General features: G+C 43.0%; 1 protein-coding gene across 7 annotated transcripts in view; it reads left to right on the top strand.

Moving 5' to 3' along the window:
* The window catches only part of ZNF827 (zinc finger protein 827), a 165,741-nt gene that overhangs the window by 14,454 nt on the left and 133,642 nt on the right, over positions 1 to 17,645 (top strand). For all 7 annotated transcript variants that reach the window (XM_026018160.2, XM_026018163.2, XM_072724778.1 and 4 more), the window contains exon 2: positions 16,595 to 17,638. In XM_026018160.2, coding sequence (XP_025873945.1) covers positions 16,595 to 17,638 — 1,044 coding nt within the window. The remainder of the gene's footprint in view (positions 1 to 16,594; positions 17,639 to 17,645) is intronic.

The following is a 17,645-nucleotide window of genomic DNA, read 5'->3' as shown; positions in this document are numbered from 1 at the left end:
ATTTTAAATCTTGCCTGCCAGCTTGAATTTTCTCATTGGTTACAAATACTGTTAGTTTTTCCTTAAAGTATCAGCCTTACTTCATTCATTTCCAAGAAATAGTGTGCCAGATACCCAAATTTGAATGACCATAGTTCATCAGTTATTTCATTAAAAGTGATGTTCCATGAAAAGAGTGGCTAGTTCAGCTGCCAACTAAATCACAGATTTACTTTTCCTTGAGATAGCCATCACACTTCAGTAATGGCAGAAGTGCTTCACGGACACATTTCATTACATATCATATTAAAAAGATGTTTGCTCAGTCTTTAATAAAATGGATAATTTTTACTGTTGCTTCATCAAAGACATTCTTAAGTGATATGGACAGGGTTACTTACTTTGGGGGTGTATGTGTCTGTTTTACTATGAGTTTGTCACTGTGAAGAGTACAGTGATTACTGGTATGGTTTGGTGTCACTGCCTTGATTTGAACTAAAGTACCAGCGTTTTACCCATCATTGCTTTTGTATCATCATTGCAAATATCAATAGAGTGAAAAGGGCAAATACCATCTTAGAATTATTATGAAAACAGTTTTGATCTTGAGGACACTTAAAAGGGTCTCCGAGACCACTAGGGGTCTGCAGACCACACTTTGAGAACCACTATCTAAGCTGTCTACTTAGCAATGGAATTGCAAGTCTTGGCAGTTGTCTTTCTTCAGCTTTCCTTGATAATGTTAAAATGTAAGACTTGATGAATATTTGCACTGAAGAACCCAAAAGGCAGAGTCCTGAAGACAGGAAATCTTTTGCTCACAAGTGTTCTCAGCTTCTATGAGATTTCTCTGAAGTCTCTTGTTCTGTCTGCAAATGGGAATGCAAATATGTATTTTGCTGTGTATCTGTTGGTTTTGAAATAAAAGGAATGTTTTAAATAAACTTAGCAGTTAATATTTTTCTTCCTCACACAATATGTATATATATATATAAACACCATTGGTTTATGAAGATGCTTGATGCTTACCCTGTGACTCCCTGGTGTCCCTGTTAGGGAAGGAGAACTCTACTGGGTGCCATGGGCCAGCATGCCTCATCATGGAGAGTGCATAGCTACCTACCACTGATAGCCAAGGGTTTTGGGCCTAGGAATCTGGGAGTATTTCTGGGCTTCTTGTGTGCTCTCTCTGGGCTGCTGTGCTCACCAAGAATTAACCCCCTCACTCAAGACAAAAACCTGAGTGCCATCCTAGAGACCATGCTCTCTGCCTTTCCTCCCGCATCAAACTGCTAGCCAGGTCTGTTGACTCTACTGCCAGTATATCTTGGAATTCATCATGCCCATGCCCTTCCACTGCTGTAGCTTATACTCTTCTTTTCTCCTCTAAGGATTTATAGGTTCTTTTTTCTTTTTGCCTCAGTGTCATGTTCCCTCCCCCCTACTCTGGCCTCTATTTAGCCCAGTGTTCACACTGCAACCACAGTAGACTTTCTAAAACACTCATGTATTTATTTAGGATGTTTTAGACATCCCCTCAAAGGATAAAGTTTGTTCTTCTTAGCAAAGTCTAGAAGATGCTTCCTTGGGACACCTGGGTGGCTCAGTGGTTGAGCATCTGCCTTTGGCACTAGAAATGTTTTTTCGTGATCCTGGGGTCCTGGGATTCAAGTCCTCCCTCTGCCTGTGTCTCTGCCTCTCTCTGTGTGTCTCTCATGAATAAATAAATAAAATCTAAAAAAAAGAGAGAGAAGGTGCTTCATCATCTGAGACTCCTTTCTTTTGCCCTGCTATCTACCCCTTGTTTCATTCATACTGAATTATTTATTTTACTGATCACCATGTTTGTATTCCTTATTTTGGCAGATTCATTTTCTCTAATTTTGGGATGTCTTCGAGCCATCAGATTTCCCCCATTACCTTCTACCTATACATTAGCACTCAGTTCTTAGGGAAGATTTTCATGCTTTTTCTTCTCCCCTACTATTGTCCCACTACTGGGCAGTGTTAGGCATCCCCTCCACTGGCTCCCATTGTTCTCATAATACCTCCCATGCTACACTAATTGCTTATTCCTCTATGTCATTATTGACTATGAGCTTTTAAAGGTCATGGGCTCTTCTGTATTCATTTTTATACATTCTTGCATGTAACAGTACTTGGTATGTAGGAGGTGGTCAAATATTGTTGAATAAATGCATGAATGAATGAAATTAAGAATGGGTCACAGAATCAAAGAAATAGGAGGTATTCCATAAATAGTGTTGAATGAATGAATGAGTTGAATGAACGAAGTTCAGAGTGGGTCATATAATCAAAGGGTTTTAGAGGTAGAAGGGACTTTGGGGAACACCTCCTGTTGTCATCCTCTCTCAGAAATGAGAAAATGATTTGCCTAAACTGTACAACTCGGCCTGGTGGGAGGTGATGAACCAGGCCACAGACGTTCACATGGATGTGGCCTAGAGATGCCTGGAGAAAGTCATGTGCTTCCGGGGGAGACTTGCCGAGAAGAGCAGAGGCCACGGCCTATACCACAGGGGGATACCACAGTCGAAGTGCAAAGAGAACTTTTGTGGTTAGAAGTCTGTGGCACATTCCAAACTGTAGAGTCTCCCTTCAGCTATTGGCTGTTGCTCTCTCTCTGTCCTCAAACTGTGCCAAGACTGTAAGATTTTCCTGATGACTGGGCATATTCTACATCTGGATTCCATGGTCATAACAACCAGAAGTTTCCTGTCCTCTTTGGTTGAGGTGATTATGATATAGAGCTGGGTAGCAATATCAACAGTTTTGAGGTAAGCCCTACTATTTAAAATATAATCTTCTCCTGTCTGAGATTTCTAGGTGCCTGGGAGGGAAGGCAAGGGGACACGATTATTCACTAAGTGCTAACTTTGTGTCAGGTGTTTTACTTACATGATTTTGATTTACCTGTCAGATAATAGGTATTAGTACCCTATTCTATAAATGAGAAAATAGGCCTGTGAATGGATGTCAGGTGGGTCTGTTTGGAAGCAGAGTGGGAGTGTGTCTGGTGTCTAAGCTTATGCCCTTTCTGTTTTGTCACGTTGCTTCAGCTTCTAGAAATGGTTTTTCTCTGCAAAACCTGTTGTGGCCTTATTTTATTAATTTGGTAAATTCTTGAAGTTGCATTTATTTTATGTACTTAAAAGGAAGAGAAGCTGCAGTTTGCTGGTTTAACGTTGTCCGTGCTTTGCAGCTTACAAAGCTTTGCCATCTCTGCAGGCCCATGAGGTGTGGGAGAGGGAATAGGTGTTATTACCCTGCTTTACAGATAAGGAATCGAGTTTTAGGAGGCAGAATGTTCCACATCTGTCTGGTTCATCTCCATATTCCTAACACCTCTTACAAGAGGTTAGTATTTATTAGGCTGTCTGGTTTTTGTTAATTAAATATGAGTTATATAGCTGGTAAGTTCCAAATTCAGATGGGAATCCAGGTCCCCAAGTCTGAACTCAGATCTCTTTCCACTGCTAAACCATTCTGCTTTTCCCAGAGCCCTAATCTGCAGGATTCAGGAACCCTCTGATAGGGCTATCTGGTGAATTTCCACAAATCTAAATAAGTACAGGCACCCTTAGAATAAGCTCTCTTATTCTTATTTCTTTTCCTTTAAATACCTCAACATACGATTTTAAATAGTTTCCTATATACTTGATAACTTCCCAGTGAAATGACTTGAAAAGGATTGATAATCCAATAATGGATCATAGAAGATTAACACCAGGAAGATTCTTGAGATCATTTAATACAGTATTTTTCAAAACTTAAAAAAAAATAGTGGAACCCTTGTCTTTAAGGGGCGCTCCAATACATAGACAAGAGCAAAGCCAGGTCGTGCCACTTAGATATGTGCTAAGGTGGAAGGTAGGGGTAGATCCAGAATGCTATGCCCTTCCCTGGAGTCCTTGGGGCTGCTTGACGGTCTGGTTTGTAAATCACTGATCTGTTCTTACCCCTCATTTTATAGTGAAGAAACCAAGGCACAAAGGTGCTCAGTGACCCACAGAGGTGGTTGGATTAAGATGATAATGAAGCTTGTCGCCATATATCCAAATTTCCAATATTGTTTTAAACACCATTCTGCTTTTATTATAAAGAAAAAGTAAAGTACCTATTCTTTAGAGTGGGGGTCAGCAAACTCTGACCTGTTTTTGGGCAGCCCCTTGAGCTAAGAATGGTTCTTACATTTTTAAACCATTGTTAAAAAGAAAAAAAAAAAGCAACAGCAACAACAAAAACCAAAGAATATGGGATAGGTACCATAGGTGCCCTATAAAGCCTAAAATATTTCCTCTCTGTTCACAGAAAAAGATTGCTGACCCCGCTTTATTGGATTCACTACTTCTGATATTAATGTGGAAGTACCAAAAGAATTTGGCCTTCTCTAAGTAACTTGAAAACATGTAGATTTAAAAACAAACCCTGATTAGTTGAGCATATTCACATCAAAAAGCTTTTCAAACTTGTATTCCTCCAATGAACTTCTTTAAATTGCCCAACACATTTTCATCCTTCTTTTCAAACATGAAGTTTTGGTGGAGGATAGGCTGGTTAATCAAGTTCTTAAAATACGCAGGAGACATTGCAACCAGAGGGCTGCCTATAGTTGTTAAGTTCTATAAGATGAAAACGAAGCAGTATACATATTTAAATACAAAATAAGGGCATTTTATGGACCACCCTAAAAGGTTCAGAATAAAAGGAACAAGAGTAGGAATGATGTGAATCCCTCCTGGTCACTTTGGGTCCTTACCTATTCCCACCAGAGGGATTTGTCTTGAGCCTCTACCTTTGAGTTGAGACTCCATTTGAAGCAGTGGTCATTAGAGCACATAGCTTCATCCTTACCACTTGATGCATTTCCGGAGGCATCGGAGCTTTGTTGGGAAGTGGAATGAATGTTTTCTCCTGCGGAGCATCAATTATGGGGATAGACAGTTAGAAAGCAGTGCCAGGGGATGCCTGGGTGGTGCAGAGGTTGAGCATCTGCCTTCGGCCCAGGGCGTGATCCTGGAGTCCCGGGATTGAGTTCCGCATCTGGCTCCCTGCATGGAGTCTGCTTCTCCCTCTGCCTGTGTCTCTGCCTCTCTCTCTCTGTGTGTGTCTCTCATGAATTAATAAATAAAATCTTTAAAAAAAAAAAAAAAAAAGCAATGCCAAGTTTTCGAGTAAAAGACCTAGGGAAGATTTCTTGGTGAAACCCCAAGTGAATGTGCCTGTGGAATGCTCCCTTTGGAGCACTGATTGGCTTTGGAGTCTTCAAAGAGAAGTGGGTGAAACCATAAGACTTCCAGTTGTTGAGGTGATATTCATCTAGCTACCGGGTATCCTTTGAACTGCCCAGTTTGTTGGTTGGTTGTAGTATTTGTTGTTTTCCTTGTCTTTGGCCCTCCATCATTGACTTCTTGAGTGTGTGTGCCAGAAGGCAGGCAGGGAAAATAAAAGGAGAGAATGGATAAGAATACATTTGATCACTTGATAGCAGCCATGGCTCAAAGTCTGGTCAGAGTAAAGGTCAAAATTGTTGGCCTAAATCAGTGTTTAAAGTTAACTTTGAGTTAGGGTTGTCCTTGTAATCAGTGTCGTGGATTGGTGTGGTTAATTAAAAAAAAAAAAAGTTCTCTCCCAATTCATTATACCAATATCCTTTTGTGAAAATGTTGGGGGGGGGGGGCGTTGGGAGCTGCTTTCTCTGCAGCTTTTGTTTTGTATGTATTTAAGCACTAAATAAAAAGCAATTCCATCTCCTTTCCATTGGTAAATCTCTTATCCCCAAAGGCCCATTTTCTTCCAGTATAGACCTATATTTTTAGTAAATAAAGGACTTACTGTGTGAAATTTTCCTTTGGCAGGCAGAACGATTATGAGCATAATCTGTTTCATTACAAGGTACGTGATGTCAATGCTTGGCAAATGTGCCTGGGAAGAAATGTATCATTTTATGTATAAGCTAAGATTTCAATAAGTAGCCATTTATCTCTCTATAGAGTGCTGTTCGTAGACTATAGAGTGCATTATTATGTTATTAGGGCTTTTTTTTTGTAGTTAAGTTCTTTTTTGATCTATTAAGAATTTCCTGGTGATTTCAGTAGTTTGGTAATATATCGTTCATCTTATAACAGGTATTGGTAATGTTGGGATGAAAACATTTATACAAGTGGAAATAAAAGTCAAGGAAGCAGATAATCGACTGATTTATCAGCCTTAACAGACAATTTTTCTGATAACGCCATGGTAGCCATGGTAAATTTACTTCTGATTGCTTGAGGGGACAGATTCTATATGCTTCTTGTAACATGGAGGTGCAGGAAAGGCTGAAGGAACAGGTAATCAATCCGTGGACTAACCAGTAGTGGTTTGGTCTCTAGATTGGCCTTTCGGCTTATGGATTTGTGCTGTATTTTGAAGTATCCCTTTCTTATTAATTTGCCACAGCATACATGGTGATGAGTATATATATATATATATATATATATATATGTTTTGTTTGGAGATTTTGAAGTAGCTTTAGTCATAGAAGCCTTCTCTTACCTCATGTCTTTCCCAGAATCTTTCGTTTGAACAAAATTTGTTTAAAATTTAGAGGTTGGTAAAAATAACTTAATAGTCTGCTCACAGCCCTTGCAGCCTCAGAGGACTTCACAGTGAGCAGCAGCGTGGTCAGTGTTGTGTGGTAATAGCCAGCTTGTATAAAAACTACAGCACTCACAAAGGTTACGGTTTAGAATCCAGAGGTGAGCAAATCCAGAACAAAAAGTCTCAGGCCCTCATCCAGAATTCTGTATATTGGTTTTCAGGGACTGCCCGTAACAAAGTATCACAAACTGGGTGGCTACAGAAATGTATTGTCTCACTGTGCTGGAGGCCAGAAGTCTAAGGTCAAGGTGTCGGCAGAGACACAAGGAAAACACAGGATGGACCTGCTTCAGGCCTCCTTGGTTGTGACAGTGTCACTCCAGCCTTCACTGTGTGTATGTCTGTCTCGTGTCCAAATTTCCCTTTTTATAAGGACGCCAGTCATATGGGATTAGGGTCCACTCTAATGATGTCACCTTATCTTGATCACCTGCAAAGACCATCTTTCCAAATAAGGTCACAGTCAGACGTACTAGGGTTGGACTTCAACATCTTTTTGCAGGGACACAATTCAATGCGTGACACTAAGATTTCATCCTTAGTTTTCACACAGTTTTAGTAAGCTGGGTAATTGTTGCAACTATGGCAGACAAAACCCCACAAATTTAGAAGGAAGGGACTTATATATTTTGAAATTGCATCAAAATAAAACTTAAAATGTTGATTACTTGAAGGTACTGTGGTACTTTTTGATTACCTGAAAAATTACTTTTTTGTGAAGCTACTCATACTTTTAGGTATCCTGAAGATTTGGGTTTGAACCTTGCTTTGCTGCTCATTAAATGTATACATTGGGTAAGTCATTAACTTTTAGAACCTTGGTTTCCTGGTCCGTAAAATGAAGAGAGAGTATGGCCTGCCACATAAAATCATCGTGAAGATCACAGTTGCTGATGAATATTAAAACATCTAATAAAGTAGCCTGTATGGTTTTTAGAGCATTATGCATGATTGTTTATTCAACAAATGTTTGTTGGAAGGCTACTGTGTTCCAGGGCTTGTTCTAGAATTCACTCGTTCACTTCATGATGATTATGCCATGATTTAGTAGTAGACGCACTGGCCTTTGGAGTGAGACATCTGAGCTCAAGTCCTGTCTATGTTAATAAATCAGCTGTGGGACCACGGGCTAATCACTGGCCCTTTCTAGGCCTCTGCCTAGAGACCAGCCATATGGACTAAATCTCCAAGGCTTTTCCATCTCTAATTCAGACAACAAAATTCAAATTTAGCAAATAGAGTTATAGTCCTTGGTTTCCTACACATCCATGGTATAGTCCGCGGAAGTTACCCTCTGTGATTTAGCTTTTCCTTCTGAAGTGGGGGCAGCAATAGGATCATACTATCTGCTTTCTGGTAGTATTAATAGTAACAATGATAGCCACCCTTTATTGAGCTCTTGACACTGTGCTAGATCCTTTCATATATCCTTGCTTCTCTACATAGGGTACATGTTTCTCCAGAGCATGTGGGAATTCCAGAGAAATGTGGTACATCTTTGCCGAGAACAGATTTTCTTCAGTGGTTTGTGAGACACACCTCTCTAGCATTTAGTAAGAACAAGCATGGCTATGCTATATAGTAGAATGCAGAATTCACTTGAAATGCTCAGCCAATAGTCAAACAAATTTGGGGCTTCCGGGAGGGGGCTTCGGCTTTGGTCCCTAGTTCCCCTGGGGTGGTGGTCTCTTTTCCTGGCCGCAAGGGAGACTGGTGGAAAAGTTTGCAAAACATGCTCTTATCCCCATTTCATGTTTGACTCACATGAGAAAAATAGGATTATCATTTGTAATTTTGAAAATTGTCCTCATTTCCAGTACTGACAAGTGCTGCCTTTCTGATTGTTAAGCGCATTCTTCTGTCTCATTCATACATTTGACAAATAATAACTGAGCACCTGCTCCGTGCTCCATGGCATTCCAAGTGCTGAGCACACGGCGGCAAACAAAACTAAGTCCTCTCTCTCGTGAAGCATTTAGTCTAATAAAGAGTGATGTTTGGGGGGAGACCCAAGGAAGTAAAGGAGTCAGCTGTGTGTCTATTTGGGGGAGATTTCGCTACTTATTTATTATTTATTAGCAAGACAGTGGGGTAGGAGATGAGGTCAGGGGGATATGGATTATGTAGGGCCCTGAGGGCAAGGTAAGGGTTTTAGATTTTATTCTGAGAACATGAGAAGCCATTTTGGGGGCTTTGAGGATGGGGGTCCTGGGGTATGATATATATTTCTAAAAGCTTACTACGGCTGCTGCTGGCTAAGCATAGTGGGGCAAGCGTCAGAAGTGGGGAGAGCATCTGGAAGGCTCCTGCTGTGCTCTAGGTGAGGGATGGCAGTGCCGCATATCAGGGCAGAATGATAAACATGGTGAAAGTGGTTAGATTCGGGATGTACATGGAAGGTAAAACCAAAAATCTGCAAATGAATTCGATGAGGGGTATGACAGAAAGGGAAGAGTCAAGGCTGGCTGCAGGGTTTTTGTTCAGAGCGATCACAGGGATGGAGGAGTTGCCATTTGTGTTGAGATGGGCAGTTTAATGGAGGATTGGATAGCCCCTTGGTCACTGGAAGATCTGGCAACTTTATATATGAAGAGACTGGAACCTGCTCAGATACTGTTTGCAACCCCCTCTGAAGATAGCAAGTGACGCATTCATTCGTGTTGCCTTGGTTTTGCTCGTGGGCATTTGCAACAGTACTTTGAACATACTGCTGTGTGCAAAATGTGCGTCTTGATGCAGGGGGCCTCTCGGGGCTCTCGGCCTGTGAACGCTCATCCTCTCCAGACTTCCTCCCATTTCCCCGTGCCCTCGCGTCACCTTTTCCCCAGCTGGACTTGTGACAGGAGTCTGGTTGTCATCCACCGTAGCAGTTTTAAATAACTAGTAGCTCTTCTTAACTTTTTGTCCTGGCCAGGCTGACAGCGGTTGGGTACCTGGGCATCGAGATGTTTTGATGACTGTGATCCCTGAGGCTCTGCTCCCCTCCCACGCCGTGTGTTTCACTCACCCTGTGGCCTCAGAGCCTTGAACCCCTGAGAGGTCTCTTAGTATTAGGCAGACCTGGCGTGGGGATGTGCTGAGGCTTTTGGGCTTCAAGGGACAATTTAAAAATTGGAGGTTAAGATCGGCCTAAATGAGGATGTGTTTTATGCTTAAAATCCTCAAACTGGCTCAGAACAGCCTGATGTGCCACATGCTACACCTTTATCAAACATTACAGAGGTCATCGTCGTTCTTGTCTTCCAAGGTCTCTTCCCCCTTCTTTCCTCTGTGACCCCCATTAAGCCAATTGTAGAACCCACCCTATGGCTTCAGGGATAAATCCAGCGAGCAGAACCTAGCCTCCAGTGGGCTAATCCGAGGGGAAAGACCTTTCTCTAGTGGTAAGTGGATGAGAGTGAAAATCCAGAACCTGTGTAGCCAGGTGTTCAACCTCCAGGGGAAGGTGACCTGAGAGGATGAGGCTAACCTCTGAGAAGAGACGAGAAGCAGGGAGATGGAGCCGTGATGTTGAGTTTGACACCCTGTCTGAGGCTCTCTCTGGGCCCCCTTCTGTGCTGGGTCTAGGGACTGAGAGCCCTACCTGTCGCTTCGTGGGTCCTGCTTGTCCCTACAACTCCAGGGACCCTAATACCCCTACTCTGGGCAGAGTATGGAGCAGGAATACAAAACTGACTCACTTGTGGTCCTGCCTCAGGCATTTCTAATCGGATAGTCTGATTTCCAAACTAGTGGGTACGGTAAGAAAATTGGTAAGATCTGCCCTTTAACAAATCCATAGATGGTCTCTTTTTTAAATGTGAAGAACTAAGAATATGAAAAATGTTTCATGAGGTTAGTTTATCTAACATATGTCACCTGAATATTAGCTTACTCTGCGACGGGGCTATTTCCCGTCTCATAGTTTCAGAAGAGCCAGCCCTCCGATATGTGAATTTCCAATGTTGTCTGTTAAAATCATCTTCGTCCTTTTGAGATCCATTTCAAAAAGCCATCTGCACCATTGGAATTAACTTATGTACACACAACTCTTGCTCGGTTGCTCTGTGATGGCACTGATCATCGTGCTTCGAATGCTTGTGCAACCCTCGCTCCCTGGTGATTATAAGCCATTGGGCAAGAGACTGCTGAATCCTGAGGCTCGCTGTGGCAAAGAACAGCTCCCAGAACATAGCAAATGCTTAGTAAATGTTTGTCGAATCAAGCCCATTATTAGCATTGGTTTTGTTAATAGCTTTTGTATCCAGCTGCTCAAACCACTTTTTTTACACACCACTTTTGCCTTAAAATGCATGGAAAAGTTGGTTGTACGATTTGAGGTAGGTATGATGGGTATAAGTGATTAATACTGATAAAGATGCATGACCTTAAAATTCAATATAGACATCTAGCTATAGATGTGTGGTAGCTGGAAAGGAATAAGACTGGGGAGATTTTTAGCTGAAAACGAACCAGACAGTTAGCTGGTAAGTACCAGGTGAACACACCTATTATCACAAGAAGGTGTTGACTCTCGGAGGACTGACCAATGAGTTGGCTTCATTCCAGGCAAGTCTGGAATTTAAACCTTGCTCTCTTCAAACCATGCTGGTTAGAGTTCACGGTGAACCAACTGGTGGAATGGGTTGTGGGTAGATTTAGAAAACGGGGCTTTGAGATTTCCATCCCCACTCACTTTAACCTCAGCCAAAAGGCCTGAAAACTAATAGGTGCCTCTTTCTCGCATTTTCCCCCCACTTTTCGCTCCCTATCTTTCTGATCAAGGATCTTCTGACTTGAGTGTCCAATTAAATGCATCTGATTAAAACTGTCAAACCGAAAAGGAAGTGAGTTGGGGGAAAAAACAAAACAAACCTGTAGCAAGAGTTGTGGATAATATCAAGTTACCGATTTTTTGCTTGAGAACTGAATTATAAATAAATGTGTTAGGTAGTGGAATTTTGTTTTGTTTTCCCCAAAGGAGAAATATTCACCACATGGAAACAAAATTTATTCAGCATATTTTCATTCTGTAATTGTACCATTTCTATTCTTAATTCTTTGAGTTTATGATTTAAAGTGAAAAAACACAAAAACAGACTGTTGTGTAAAATTGACAGGAACGAGTGTGAACCTGGCTGTCAGAGACATAGGTTGTTTTAAAATTAGCAATGGAAATAGCTTCCTATTCTGAAGGTTAAAAATAATGTATTTAGAAGGAAGTTATTTACATTGGCCGTTTAGAGGCTTCCCCCGGAGCCTTAGTTAGGAAAGCTGTGAAAGGCACAGTTGCGGCGGGCAGGCCGCGTGTTCAGGCCCCGCATGAGGCGCGCTCTGCGCTGAGGTGCCCTGATCCTGTGCGGGTGACACGCGGGAAAATGGGGCGGTGTCGCTGCCCAGGGGCTTCTCGAGTTGTGAGAGGGAGTCCAAAGTCAAGCCTAGCTTGTTCTAGAAGTTCGTGGTGTCCAACAAATTAATCCCCTAGATTGCAGGAATGCTTTGTTTTGAGCTTCTCTGGTGAGAGCATCTTTGCTCAGAATGGTGGGCCAAAGGTGCCCGGGGTTCCTGCTCACCCCGCTCAAGGGGGCCCCCCCATAACCGCACCCATGCGGCCTGTGAGGACACCTGCTGCTTGCAATCAAATGCGAGGCACAGAGCAGCCCAGCAGGGGGAAGAGAATTAATATTTGCGGGAGAAAATCCTGGTTTGCTGCTGGTTTGTGAACTGAAAGCATATTTGTTTGAGGCTCTCATGATTGTTCTCCAGCCTCTGCGGGTCTCCTCTTCTCCTGCATTCATTTCTCCAAAAGCTTCCCCGACTTTTCGCGGGACCTCAGGTGATGCCAGAATAATTTCAAAAATGTTTCTTCTCCGGTTTCTGGTCTGGCTCCTCCTAGGCCATGCATTAAAATTATTTGGTGATTTATTACTTGAATGACCTCAGTTTTAGTAGCAGCATCTTCAGAAAAAATGATTAATAGAGTATTGAGCTTGAAAACATTCTTTATGAATCCGAGTTTTCTTGTAGTCCAGAAGACAGTGTATCTCGGCGGCGTCTACAAAGACCCAAGTTATTGATGACTGAGAACTACCCAGGTGTTTTACAGGATGTAAATAGGTCAGTTTAAGAAATGCTTTGGGGCAGCCCTGGTGGCCCAGCAGTTTAGCACCACTTTCAGCCCAGGGCGTGATCCTGGAGACCCGGGATCGAGTCCCGCATCAGGCTCTCTGCATGGAGCCTGCTTCTCCCTCTGCCTGTGTCTCTGCCTCTCTCTCTCTCTCTCTGTGTCTCTCATGAATAAATAAGTAAAATCTTAAAAAAGAAAAGAAAAGAAATGCTTTGCTTGTTTGGGGCTTCTGTTTTGGCAAGGCTGGGAAAGTTCTCTAAATGTAGATATTAGCTGTTTGCATCATTCAAGAATGTTCGGATCTCCTTACCACTGCTTGATAGGATCAGAACCTGAATTGACAACTTTAGTTTTTGATACACTCGACACCTCAGCACCTTTGGAGGCGGGAATATTCTTGCTCACTAAGGGTGTGGAAGGGGTAGGAGATTAAGCTTTGCCTTTGGGGCCTTGCCAGTAGATGTGCTGAATTCCTGAGACATGTGAATCAGTTCTTGACCACTGCAACAAAGAAGCTGTAGGGATGGAATGGGGAGATTTGTGTGTGGAAATAATGGATACTGACCTCTTAATGTTGTATCTCAAGATAAGGAGTGAATACTGTCCTTGTCTATGAGACTTCCCTTGCTCATTTCTGTTTCAAGAGAGTGGAAGGATGGATGGATGACTGGGGGTGGGAGGGGAGCTGCTCCAAGCTCACTAGAAGTTGCATTCAGAGGGCATTGGGCAGATAGTACAGTGGGGCTTTGCAGAGAAGCATTGGCCAGATGTTGTGAGATTTGGGTTCTTGGTTCCAGCATTAGCAGTTGGTAGTTGTGTCTTTGATCACAGCAGGTAGCATCTCAGAGAACTTAATAGTCTCATAAAATGACAAGCCTGGATGTGTGGTTATGATTTCTTCGCAGTTCTCAAAACCCTGATTTTATGTACCTTGTTATCTGACACTGATTATCACATTGGTTCTAAACCACTCTTGACTGTCTAGAGCTACTCTAGAATGACAAAAATATAATCTGAAAGTATTTACTTCTGAATCATTTATTTTCCCATGTTCATTTAGTGAGTGTCAATAAAGATTAGAGAAGGAGACTCTGAGAAGATATTCAACTGTTCTTAATGTAGTGATTTTTAAATCTTTTACTTTTCTTACTATGTACAGGATAGTTCCCATGTGATTTTTCTGAAGGATGAGGTATTTAAACTGAAATCAGGAAAGGTGGTTTGCCAAAGGAACTTAAAATTAGCCCTATTGTTGAAATTGATGTTGACTGCTTGGTGTTTGGTAAAAAGCATCTCTTCGAGGAGCCATTGGGGAGATGAGTAGTTCAGGGTCCTGCTGGTTTCAGCAAAGATGAAAAATGTTGAAATCGAGTGGGAAGAAGGAAATGTGGCAAATCACAAGGAACCAGACTGTTTTTAACAGAGAAAATTCAATTTTATCTGCTTTTTTTCAGCAAATTCCATTTGATATTTTACATTTTCTTGATAATTTAATAAAGAATCTCAGGAAGGAGTTGCAGAACTTTAGCTTAGTGAAAGAGAATTTGTCATTTGTGACATTTCTTCTCTAAATAGCATGGGAAGATCAATGTATTAGCTGGTAGCTCATGCATTACTAGTTCTAGCTATTTCTATTCAGAAAAGAAACAGCATGTTATATAGCAAAACTTGGCACAATGGGGAGTTTTGGCTCAATCCTTAAACATTCATTGAACTCTGCTGGGGTCTAGGCACTGTGCTAGGCACAGTGTGGGATGTGTGGATGATAAAACTTGATCTCTGCCTTCAAGGAACACCACCACTTACCTTTTAGAAGACAAGCCAATAGTAGACAGGTAATTTAGAGTGATATAAAATCAATATAAACAAAACACGGGAATGTGGGCCCTGTATTCAAAAGATGCATGGAATCTGGCTGCTTCTGACCACTGGCAGTTGCCTTGAGCTGAGCCAGTCATCCTTCACTAGGGTTCCAGCCTGGTAGCTGGTCTCCCTGCTCCTACCCTCGTGTCTGCAGCCTCTTTTCCACACAGCAGCTGGAACAGTGCTTTGAAAATGTAAGTCACATCATATCAAAGCCCTCTCTGGTAGTTCCCAATTTCACTAGATGCAAAAGACCTTTCAGCAGTTTATGGCGTTGTGCTGGTCTGCAGAGCCTTGCTGCCTCACAACACACTCACAGCCCCCCTTACCCTCCCTCTTCCCTCTCTATCTCTAATGTTGTTTCTCTGACTTCCTCTCCTACTGCTCTGACCCTTACTCATTCCACTCTACCCACATTGGCCTCCTTGCTGTGTCACGAACACACCAGACATGTCCCCACATCAGGGATTTTATAGCAACTCCCTCTGTGTGGAATGCTGTCCCAGAGGTAGCTGCTTGAACAACTGCTCACTTCTTTCAAGTCTTTGCTCGGATGTCACCACCTCAGTGAAGCCCCATTCTGACCATGGTATTTAAGATTGCAACTCCCCTCCTACCCATTACCCCTCAAACCTCCGTGTCCTGCTTTACATCTTTTTCCATAGCACTTACCACCCTCTGGCTTACTATATGACTTACTAGTTTTTAAGTATTGTGTGACAAACTATCTACCTTCCCTGAGATGTAAGCTTCAAGAAGGCAGGATCTTGTTTTGTTCACTGTGGTTCAATCTAGAATGATCTAGAACAATGCCTGGTACTTCACAGTTATTTGTTGAATAAGTGAATGAATGAATGAATGAATGAATGAAAAGAAGAATTCCAGGGAGAATCACAAGAAACTTTTGAGGTAGGAAGTTGAAGGATAGACAATCAGGTTTTCTAGGGAAAGAAAGACATTCCTGATAGAAGGAATATCTTGAGCAAAGGTAGAAAAATGTCAGAGCTCATGGGTACTCTTGGAATGGCAGGGAGTCCTAAGTGAGCGGTGCTTAGGGGGCAGTCAGAGAGGTAGTCGTGGGTAGATAAATTAATGGATGGAAAATAATTAAAGGGGACTCTTAGTGGAGTAAAGGGACACATTCCTAATCATTGCCTGTGACAAGATGGTGGGCATGCTGGTAACTGGAATCCAGGGCTCTCAAAGAAGTAGCATCCATAACATGGGAGATGTTGTCACTTGAAGGAATCAGTAATGTGAATAGTATTTGCTGATGAGGTCTGATTTTTTGTATAGAACCTGACTGTTTGCAAATCAGTCACATGCTTCTTATGATTTAAGCTTCCTAACAACTAGGTGAAGTTGTAATATGTAACAGCAGGTATTACTTACATTTTTGGATGAACTTTTCAAAAAAAAATCCGTTGCATCTTCTGTCTAACCAGCTAACCTGACTTGCCTGAGGTTATGGAATCAGAAAGTGGGGAGGTAGCTTCCCACTGTCATGTGCCTCACAGACAACATTTTCCCACCCTGCCAGGCCGCCTCTCCAATTCTGATGCAACACTAAAGATATCATGCTGTTTTGTTTTTGTTTTTGTTTTTTACAAAGGAGCAAGCTTCTTTCCATTTCCCCCACCACTGGGAATAGCAGGCTCTTTCTTCATGCAGTTACTTTTTGACCAGATCCATTCCACCCCCAGCCACCTTTCCATTTCAACTTGTCTGGAATAATTATAGAAAGATGAATATGTTTCGCTGGTGGGTGTGTTTTTACCTTTGCCTGTTTAGTATTTTACCTTCTTCCAGGCTTATGCCAAGACCGTCTGACTCAGCACCTGACATTCTAGTAAGGTGGTTGCTGTCTTTCTTGTGGTTCTTAGGGGGAGGGGAAGAGGAAGCATGTCAACCAGTCCATATGAATGTCTTCAGACTTGCTTGTTGCTCACTGGGGAGTAAACGTGATCTTCTTCATTCCCCCAGATGTTAGTAGGCTGGAGGAGGCGGAGGGAGAACTCAGTGAAGGAGAGCACTGGTATGGAAACTCTTCAGAGACTCCATCAGAAGCGTCCTATGGAGAAGTCCAGGAGAACTATAAGTTGTCTCTGGAGGACCGGATCCAGGAGCAGTCCACTTCCCCCGACACCTCCTTGGGAAGTGCAACTCCCAGCAGTCACACGTTGGAGCTGGTGGGACTTGACGGTGAGGTCCTGCGAGACTCACTGCAGTGTCAAGACCACCTCTCCCCTGGCGTGTCTTCTTTGTGTGAAGATGACCCCCCAGGCTCCACCAAGCCCTTGAGCAGCAACCTGCGGCGGCTGCTGGAAGCCGGCTCCCTCAAACTCGATGCCACAGCCACGGCCAATGGCAGAGTGGAGTCCCCGGTAAACGTGGGTTCGAATCTCTCCTTTTCCCCACCATCCCACCATGCCCAGCAGCTCAGTGTTCTTGCCAGGAAGTTGGCTGAGAAGCAGGAACAGAATGACCAATACACTCCAAGTAACCGTTTTATATGGAATCAAGGTAAGTGGTTGTCAAACTCAACCACCACCTGCAGCTTGTCCCCGGACTCTGCCATCTTAAAATTGAAAGCTGCAGCCAATGCTGTTCTGCAGGACAAATCCCTCACCAGGACTGAGGAGACCATGCGATTTGAGTCCTTTCCCTCCCCTTTTAGCTCCCAGTCTGCCAGTTCCACCTTGGCAGCCTTATCCAAGAAAGTCAGTGAGAGAAGCTTGACTCCCGGGCAGGAACACCCGCCTCCGGCCAGCCCCTTCCTCTCGCTGGCTTCCATGACCTCCTCGGCCGCCCTTCTGAAAGAGGTAGCAGCCAGGGCTGCTGGGAGCCTTCTGGCTGAGAAATCGTCCCTGGTGCCTGAGGACCCTCTACCGCCGCCGCCTTCGGAGAAGAAGCAAGAGAAAGTGACCCCACCGCCGCCACCACCGCCACCGCCGCCACCGCCACAGTCCTTGGAATTATTGTTACTCCCGGTTCCTAAGGGAAGGGTTTCTAAGCCCTCCAATTCAGGTATGGA

Source organism: Vulpes vulpes, chromosome 10 (genome assembly GCF_048418805.1).
Source record: "Vulpes vulpes isolate BD-2025 chromosome 10, VulVul3, whole genome shotgun sequence".
Taxonomy (NCBI): Eukaryota; Metazoa; Chordata; class Mammalia; order Carnivora; family Canidae; genus Vulpes; species Vulpes vulpes.
This window is presented reverse-complemented; position numbering and strand designations above follow the sequence as displayed.